The sequence below is a fragment of the Setaria italica genome, chromosome IX, assembly GCF_000263155.2.
Source record: "Setaria italica strain Yugu1 chromosome IX, Setaria_italica_v2.0, whole genome shotgun sequence".
NCBI lineage: Eukaryota > Viridiplantae > Streptophyta > Magnoliopsida > Poales > Poaceae > Setaria > Setaria italica.
The window spans coordinates 24,222,028-24,231,265 of NC_028458.1; the positions used below are offsets into that span (position 1 = coordinate 24,222,028).

General features: G+C 42.7%; 1 protein-coding gene across 5 annotated transcripts; it reads right to left on the bottom strand.

Annotated features, from left to right (window-relative positions):
• Positions 1-2,647: 2,647 nt before the first annotated feature.
• Positions 2,648-8,804, bottom strand: LOC105913562 (VID27-like protein). Of its 5 annotated transcripts, XM_022822865.1 has the most exons (7): positions 8,394-8,727; positions 7,638-7,710; positions 5,304-5,439; positions 4,900-5,207; positions 4,735-4,813; positions 4,093-4,643; positions 2,648-2,983 (listed from the first exon to the last, which is right to left on the bottom strand). In XM_022822865.1, exons 4-6 carry the CDS (start codon positions 4,993-4,995, stop codon positions 4,096-4,098), a joined length of 723 nt encoding a protein of 240 aa, XP_022678600.1. In that variant the 5' UTR covers positions 4,996-5,207; positions 5,304-5,439; positions 7,638-7,710; positions 8,394-8,727; the 3' UTR covers positions 2,648-2,983; positions 4,093-4,095. The 5 variants fall into 5 exon arrangements, 1 of the variants encoding a protein (XP_022678600.1); XR_002675668.1 differs by lacking the exons at positions 2,648-2,983; positions 4,093-4,643; positions 4,735-4,813 and adding an exon at positions 8,762-8,790 and having other exon boundaries at positions 4,950-5,207; positions 5,304-7,710; positions 8,394-8,682; XR_002675667.1 differs by lacking the exons at positions 2,648-2,983; positions 4,093-4,643; positions 4,735-4,813 and adding an exon at positions 8,762-8,784 and having other exon boundaries at positions 4,950-5,207; positions 5,304-7,710; positions 8,394-8,690.
• Positions 8,805-9,238: the final 434 nt, after the last annotated feature.

Below are 9,238 nucleotides of genomic sequence, written 5' to 3' on the forward strand. Positions count from 1 at the left end.
GATCGTCTTCGTGCCGCGGCTCGTCGTGGCTCGTCGTGGCTCGTCGGCAGCTCATCCAAGTGTTGCAGACGCAACACCTCCAAGGTATCCACATGTGCAGGGAAGAAGTGTCGCAAGCCAGACTGCTAGGTCCACGAGTTGCAACAGGCGAGGGCGTCGGAGGCGCGGCAGATGTGTTTTGCCAAAAAGGTGTAAACCCTAGGGCGCCCCCCCTCTATTTATAGAGGTTCCTAACGGGCCTCTGGGTCCGAGGCCAATTAGTACTTCTAAACCTAATCCAACTCGGATCACATCCGAATTGGGCTTCCATGCATTTTCGGATTCGATCACTCGAGGGGCCCAGAGATATCACTCTCAATCAGAGAGGTTCAAATCCCATCTTGATTGACCATGTCTCATAGCATGCTTCTTAACAAACCCGAAAGCTACCTTTATAACTACCCTGTTACGGCGTAGCGTTTGATAGCCCCTAAGTAAGTCGATCCATATCTTGAGTACATGCGACAATCTCAGGTCTAAGGACAAAGCGTACATGTTGTGTAAAGAGAGAACTACTTCTCGTGTTGGGTCAGTCCTAGCACATGTCTCCACATGTGCCCACCTTATTAGTTCAACATCTCCATGTCCATGATTCGTGAAACATAGTCATCAACTAATACATGTGCTAGTCTAATATTCATGTGTGTCCTCACATGAACTCCGACTAGGGACGACTTTAGAATAACCATACAAGTAAAGAGTTTCACATACAATTCACATAATTGCAAATCAATTCAAGTAGCCTTTAATGGATATTCAAGGAACACAATATAAATCATGGATACAAATGGAATATCATCATCTCTATGATTGCCTCTAGGGCATACCTCCAACAATTCGTGGCGCAATCAAGAATGCGGGTGACCAACCTGGGGATGCAGCTGGCAACTCTAAAGAAGGGAACCCTGACTACTTCGGCCTACTTCAACAAGATGCAAAACATAAAAGATGAACTTGCTACTGCTGGAAAGCCTGTTGGAGATGATGAGGTTGTTGCTCATATCCTCAATAGTCTAGATTTTGATTATCATCCTCTTGTATCCTCGATGCTTGGCCGTGTAGATCCGATCTCGCTGTCAGATCTCTACTCTCAATTGATGGAGTATGATCTTCGCCTGGAAATGTTTCAAGAAGCTGGACAATTTTAGTCGTTGGCCAATTCTGCCTCTCGTGGACGCGATCATAACCGTGGTCGTGGGAACTACCACGGCAATGGTAATAGTGGCGGCCGTGGTGGTCAGTTCAGTTAAGGCCGTGGAGGATAGAACCAAGGAGTGGTGCAAATCCATCCAAGAAGAGCGGCAAACCACAGTGTCAAATCTGTAAGAAAGTAGGACATGAAGCCCTAAGATGCTGGTATCGCTATGATGATGATGATCAGCAACAAGGCAAGACAGCAGGCGCTGCAGCAATTGGCTATGGCTATGACACCAACTAATATGCAGATAGTGGTGCCACAGATCATGTGACCAATGAATTGGAGAAGCTGACGGTCCGTGACAAGTACACGTGGTGTGATCAGGTTCATACCGCCAGTGGATCAGGTATAAAAAATTAGTAATATTGGGCATATAATTTTTCATACCCCTAATAGAAATCTACATCTTAACAATATTCTCCATGTCCCTAGCGCTCACAAAAATCTTATCCCTGTACATAAATTAGCTCGAGACAATAATACTTTCCTTGAATTTCACCCAAATTTCTTTCTCATCAAGGATCAGGAAACGAAGAAAATTCTACATCAAGGTAGATGTAAAGGTGGTCTATATCCTCTAGGGTCGCATTCATCAAGGGAAGGTTCAAGTAAATAAGTTCATGTTCCAGATGGCATGGTAGGCTAGGTCATCCAGCAATTCCAATAGAATCGATGCATAAAGCTAACTGGATGGACAATGCTTGTATAGCTCGAATTATGTAGAAGAGAAAACACCTCAGATTCCTGAAGAGGGGAGGTCTGAAACTGCTTGCTGTGGAGGACCAGAGGGCGCTCATGGTGCGCCTGTGCACGTTGTTCGCTCCGATTCGTGAGTTCATGAGCAATTGACGTAAGTTCCGGGCTGCGGCAGACACGGAGCTATAGGCGGCGGCGGCGTCAAACGCCAGGTTGCAAACTCGTGATGCTCCGTCACCGAGACTTGCAACACCAGGCGAGGACGTTCCTCCTCTGTTGTGCGCCTGTGTCTGTCATTCTTGGAACAAAATTAGTGGGTGGTATAGGGGGTTCTTGAGCCACGACTAGGGCCACTAACCTTGTGGTCCTAGGCGTAGGTCCGCCCTTCATCACTCCCATTCCGTTACTCTTGAGCACCACCGTCCAACACCGTTCCACATGTCCATTTCAAGTTCCCAATCGAATGCGGGACACTGCATGATGGTCGTCCCACACACGCCTCGCGAACCAGGTCCACTGGCTACCACGCGTACGCAAAACCTCTGCACGTGAAACACACACAACCCATGGAACGGAACCAAACAAACCAGGTAAGGCCTCGTTCGGCAAGCTAGGTTTGAAAACAAGCCTGTTTTCATTCCTGAGCTGGATGGAGTGAATCCAGGTGGTTCACTGAAACCTGGTCACCAATGGATCCGGGCCAGGAATCAAACCTGGTCCTTTTATAGCCGTTCGTTTTGGTCAGAAATGAAAACACTTGTTTGACAGGTAGCAAACAAAAAGTAGCAACATCCTTTTTAGGCCTCAAATGAGGGAGAAGTAGCAAACAAAAATAAAGCCTTGATGAAAAAAAAAAGTAACATCCTTTAAGTCTTGATCAAGATAAAATAAAGTCCTAACATTATCAGGTCTTCAAGATGACAAACATTACACGAGCGTCTTGAAGAGGCAGTAGGAGGTCTGAAGAGGCAGTGAAACTGGAACCTCCTACTACCTCTTTAGTTCTTCAAGTTTCTTCTCTTGAGCAATCCTAACATCATCTAGAAGGTCCTGAAAATTAAACATATAGCATTAACATATCACCATAGCTAGACAAAAAGGGGGCTATGGTTCATTGTCGTAATTGGGGGAACAGAAAAGAATCTCGATCCATGAAAACAGAAATGGACAAGCTGCCTCCTTAAATATAGCTCAAAGAAAATGGACTTGATTTAGAACAGTGTATGCAAGACTAAGCTTGTGCCTCCTTTGATAGAGGTGAATTATAAAATTAGTTGTCAGTTTATTCCTACTTATTTCCAATAGAATTGAAAATTTTGTTTGCCTACAATTAACTATATGTAGCAGACGCATAGAAAGAGGCATGAGCATAGTCATGACTACACTCTTCTAAATCAAGTTTAGCTCACTTCTCTGATAGGAACAAACACAAACCTATTATTCTCACTTCTTCATAATCATGTTGTGCAAGTTAAATTTGATAAGCAATTCTAGCAATTAGAAATCTAGTCTCCCAAACAGTACTGATGACAAACAAAACTATTATGCTACAGAAAATGAAGCTTGAGCTAAAAAGAAAGAAAGAAAGAAAGAAAGAAATGTGCATCCAGCTCGTTCTCATTCTGAAGATCCAGCCCAAGCAGTAGGACAGACACAAATTTGCAGTTCCAAGAAAAAAATGATCTTTAAGCGAAGCGTAGCAGCAAATTGCCAAAGAATGACAAGAAACAACATGAGTTTTCTTCCTTACAACAAGAATGACAAGCAGTTATGCACTGAACGTAATAACATTAAGAGCACAAACATTAGAATAAAAATTTCATTTCCACAGATGCATCTCTAGATCTGTAGCTATCGCTATCAGTAAATGCTAGTGAACTGAAGGACGGAACTCAATTCCATTCCTACACTGAATGACATGGACACAGTTTAACAAAATGAATGACTCTGTTCAGTGTTCAGCAAAGTGAATGACAAGAACTCAATATAGAAGATATGCAAAAAGATTGAGTAGAGATCAACTATTGTGGTTTCCTAAAGCTAGTTCCTTGAACATCAACGCCAATAATAATCAAATAGCAAAAGGATGGTGACTTCGTGCAGTGTAGAACGTACACATAGTAAAGGAAGCCACAAAAGAGCTATAACTCATAACATACCTGCTAGGCCATCTCATTCCTAAGCCAAATCAAAGCGGATTCTTCATCTTCTTCACTAGCACAAATAAAAGTCTCTCTGTTTTCTTTGCTCTTGGTGAAGATTGCATAAGATTTGGCCTTTTCCTGTTTAGTCACTTCCATTGTGTTGATAATCGATATGCACCTTTTGATGGAGTATTCATTACCTTTAGCAACCTCCTTATCTCTTGCCTCATTTTCTCTTGCTAGCTGTTGAGCTTCATCATCTGCTTGCTTTGTCCTCATTTCAAGGAATCTCTCCATCATAGCTTCAATTTTTGCACTCTTTCTAGGCTTTTGTCCTTCCTTTTCTGGTTTCTTTCTTGATGCAGCCATTCTTCGTTGTCCACTTCTTGCCTCCTCTTCTTTATCTCCTGCATCCTTTTCTTCATCCTCTTCATCACGTATCTCATGAATTTCCTGTAGGGCTTCTTCCTCAGCTTCTTCCTCTACAACATCAATTTGTTGAAGGGGCTCTTCCACACGTTCTGACTCAATAGAAGTGAAATTGTATGTCCCTTCAGCCAGATGACCTATATTTGGCACAATGCATTCAGAGAAATAGGACAAGCACCTATTTTACATCATAGAGAAATAGGAAAGAGCTTACTATACAAAACTTACCATCATAGAGTTCTCCCAAAGCATCAAAAAGTGGAAAGCTTGCCTTGTTGTTTTGAAACTTCTTGATTTTGGGGAAAGTCTGCATATTTGAAAAAAAAACAATGATCAAATACAAAGTTATCACTATGAGGTTATCCATAGAATTACTTCAAGAAATTAACTTACCACTACGAGGTTCTCCCACATTGAGGCTGATCCTTCAACCATATTTCGTTGCTCATTCCATTTTGACCCACTTTGCATTCTTGCCGCTTTGAGCATCTTGTAGCCTCTCTTAAGCTGACATTATTTATCTTGAATTTGTGCCTTTGTGTATGAGACAGACTTGTTTCTCAGATGGAACTCCTTCACCATCTTGTTCCACCCTTCAGTGTTCCAACCGTTGTCACTTCTATAGCCACTATCTTTATACTCATGCAGAATTTCAACAAGTGATTTCTCAAAAGTTGGGTTCCAGTCCGCTCTTTGTTTTCCTACATAAACAATGGTCAAGCATTAGTAACAGAAATTTCATAGCATCAATAATACAAAATTGACAAGAAAGCATGAAGAAACATTAAACACCGTACCTCCACTCCTCTTTGCCCCACTGCATGTAGGAGAAGACTTCTTTTTTTATAGCACTTGTTGTAGGCAGGAAACTACTCAACTTTGGCGACCCCCTTGCAATCACATTGAGCTTTGGGGAGCCTTTTCCAACCATCACTTTTCAAAAGAAAAAACTTATTCATGATACAAGCTTATTAACTTATTCATCAACTTATTCATGATACAAGCTTATTAATTCATGAAAACTAATTTACATGTTGCTGGTACTGAACCCACATTTCTTGGACGATGGTATCTCTCAAAGCATTGCCTTGTGCAGTGCCTGAGTCATTGTTTTGATCGCCATTGGGTAAAGAAACAAAGTGTGTTGGATCAATATTATCCGGCTGATGATCCAACCATTCCTCGTCTCCATGAAGTAATCGGATTAGATTGTGGAAGATGGATGCAGCTATAGGTATTTTTCACTTGATTTTCTAACGTAGGAATGTGGCAACTTTGAGAATGGGGAAGCGCTTCTTAAGCACTCCCAAAGTCCTTTCGACATGGTTCCTCAGTAGTGCGTGGCAGTGGTTGAAGAGCTCCTTTGAGTTTTGTGGTCTTCGATGTCCAGCTCCAAATTCTTTCAAATGGTATCGAACCTCTCGATATGGAGCGAGGAAAGATGGAGTATTTGCATACCCTCTATCAACCGGATAGAATTTGCCTGGAGGTACCTGGAAGCCCTTGCTCATAGCCGATCTTAGCACTCTGGAATCTGTAGCTGATCCCTCCCATCTACTATAAATAAAAGTGATGTTGAGATCAAAATCACATGCCACCATCACATTAATGCTTAGTGTGCCCTTTCTATTCCTAAAAGGAGAATGCTTCTCAGGGGATATGGAAACGGGGATATGAGTTCCATCAATGGCACCAAGACAATTCTTGAAGAATGGATAGAATCTAGGATTATCTTGGATTTTCGGATGCACTTGATTAGGATCGGGGGACTGGAGGAAACGATGAGAAAGTGTGGGAATGACCTTCTTGAAGAAGTGGTTGATGTGACGATGGACGGTGTCGTTGCTGTGCCCAAAGGTCACTGCAGGATCCTCATATGAGGCGTTGCGACTTAACATGTATAGGAAGAAACCCAACTTCTCCTCCACCGTAATCCTTGTATCAACAACGAGTCTTTTCCTTCTAAGATAAGTCGCCAACTCTTTGAAGATGTGGGGTTCCATCCTAAATGTAACTTGACAGTTCTTGATATGTCCCTCAAGGAGTCGACGAACCTTAACCTCTCTTGTTTCTTCTGATGTATGACGTTTCTTCTTTACTCCTCCTTCTCTAGCAGAACCCATCAGATATAAGGCAGGGAATAGAAACATCATCATGTCATCATCTTCTTCCTCCCTCCTCTTTCTAATATGATCTCTCAATGAGATATTCATTGCAGAACTAAAGCATATAAATTTATAGTCAGATAGAAGCATATAAATGATACTATATGCTAACCTAGCCTAACAAAGTCAAATTAAAACTCTTCGCAGGTGGCCAAAGCAAACCAATCTAGGGTGTAAGATATAAACATGGTGAAATGGTAACACCCTTGAAGGCTGGACTAATTTGGCACTATGGATGTAAGTAGAAGAAAAGAATGAACTCATGCTACAGTCATAATAGTGAAATGAGACGACTATCAGATAATGCAATATCGATAATATTAGTTCTTATATTACTTCGGTTCAAAGCATATAGCTGCCTTATCTCCTAACTGCAGTAACAAAAAAATAAAAGCCATCCATGTGTAAAGTTGCAGCACGAGTGTTCGAGAAAATATGCAGCACTTGCATAGTTTCACTTAGGAGCCAAGAGGTTAATATAACTGCCAGGTAATATTTACTCCAATTCAATTGGCATAACGAACTCAAAGAAGGAGCATGAACTTGACAATATCACCAAGAGGATTATCTTCGAATAGCAGTATAGCACAAACATGGGGTCCAGGACACCTTACAAGACAAAAATTACCATCAATCAAAAGTAACTTGAGCTCCAATTGTATAATGATTCTTTAAATGTTATTTTTGTTACACTAAAGTAAGAAAATCAGAATAGGAATTGTTACATTAAGGCCTCACTTTTTTCAAGTCTTCTAGTTTAAAACAAATAAACACTTACTATACTTCTCTCATAGGCCTAGTATCCATTTTCGGTTTCATATATAACCACTCAAAATTTGACCACTTGTTTCTAAACAAAGTACTCCAGGAACGAGAATACTATACAGGTTGTCATGGCAATTTTACTCATTGCAATAGAAAAAATTACTCATTGGAATAGACTTAAACATAGATAGAATTATGTACCTATTGGAGTTGGTACCGGATTCCAAGAAGGGGGTGGTTCACCTTCCCCAACTCTTAATGGTACTGGTGGGATCTATAAGTAACAAGAAAAAGTCAGCACATCACATAGAAGGACAGTTATGACATGATGATGGTGGATGGTGCTGCTACTGTCTAATGGAAAAAGTCGTCACATCACATAGAATGGTACTGCTACTGTCAATATGATAGTTATTCAATAACCTAAACTAATTATATTTCTCACTAGTGTATTACTCTTAAAAACTTAATTTTATATTTACTGATGTAAACCATATCTTAGGCTGTCTAACTAACTGGTAATCACATAGAAAATGGCATGTCTCTGAGCATGGTTCAAATTTGCAATCACAACCACTCTATGTACCTCAACAACGAACTGAATCACAACGAGGCTCTGTGTACCTCAACAACGAACTGGTAAAAGAATCAAATGTGCTAAAAGATAGCAAGATTTAATTCAACAATAATATAAAAGCATGATTAACTTGCAGTAGCGTATCCAACATCCAAGATGCATAATAACAGTTCGAACAGGTATAAACCCAGTTTGATACGGTTTTGTTCTACCAACACTTGATTAGGATCTAGTAACTTTTGCATATTGTTACTAAATTGAAATGTTTCCACCAGTTATATTTTTCTGCCTTAGATTGGACACAAAATTATGAAATAGATAAGACCAAAGTAAATGGATATCTTAGTGACAATCCAAAGAAGGGGACGCCAGGCCATTACTGCAGCTCTTCCAGCCAGGCTGTAGCATCAGAAATCAGGCAAGATGTCGCACACCAAGACGGACTCGAGCCTGGTGCCGTCCCCGCGCTCCCCGCCGCGCACGCGCCCCATCTACTACGTGCAGAGCCCCTCCAGGGACTCGCACAACCGCGAGAAGACGGCTGCCTCCATCTACTCCACGCCGGCGCTCAGCCCCATGGCGTCACCGCGCCACTCCCACTCCTCCGTAGGCAGGGACTCCTCCTCCAGCCGATTCTTGAGCCACCCAAGCGCGGCCATCAAGAACTCGCTACGGATCTCAACTCGGCAACATCAAGAATAAGAATACGAGGACAGGAGAGGGGAAGGAAGATAGGGCGGCGCCTTACCGGTGAGAAGGTGGCAGAGAGGGTCTCCTTCCGGGCTGTGCTGCGCCGCCACGCCGCCACCTCGCGCCGCCACCTCGTCGCCTCACGCGCTGCTAGCTCGTGCCGCCGCCCGTCGTCTCGTGAGGATTCGTTCGGAGGGTTGGAGGTGGGGATTGCTTCCGAGCCTCGGAGTGAAGGAGTGAAACCGAACCGACCCAAGTTCGGTTCCGGGCTGATCAACCGAACAAAAATTGTTGGGTTGTATTCATTTCGGCCGTTTCAATCCGTCCGGATTGAGCTGCGTTCCAGGCCGTTCCGGCCATCCGTCAGATTACCATGCGACCACCACGCGAAGTCGCCAGTGACTCGCGAATCCACGCCACGACCTAGGACCGCGACCATGTGATCGCCGCTCACTGACCGGTAGGGCGACCGACCAAGCGCCCACATGTCAGCGTACCAGCGGGATACTGTTTCTGACTCAATCGTTTTTCTGCA

Bases quoted from the DNA above. Each gene is read 5' to 3' on its own strand.
- LOC105913562 (XM_022822865.1), bottom strand. From the start codon at position 4,995: ATGCTCAAAGCGGCAAGAATGCAAAGTGGGTCAAAATGGAATGAGCAA. The intron at 4,814-4,899 runs GTAAGTTAATTT...TCAAATATGCAG, and splicing joins TGTGGGAGAACCTCGTAGTG to ACTTTCCCCAAAATCAAGAA. The intron at 4,644-4,734 runs GTAAGTTTTGTA...TGCCAAATATAG, and splicing joins TTTGGGAGAACTCTATGATG to GTCATCTGGCTGAAGGGACA.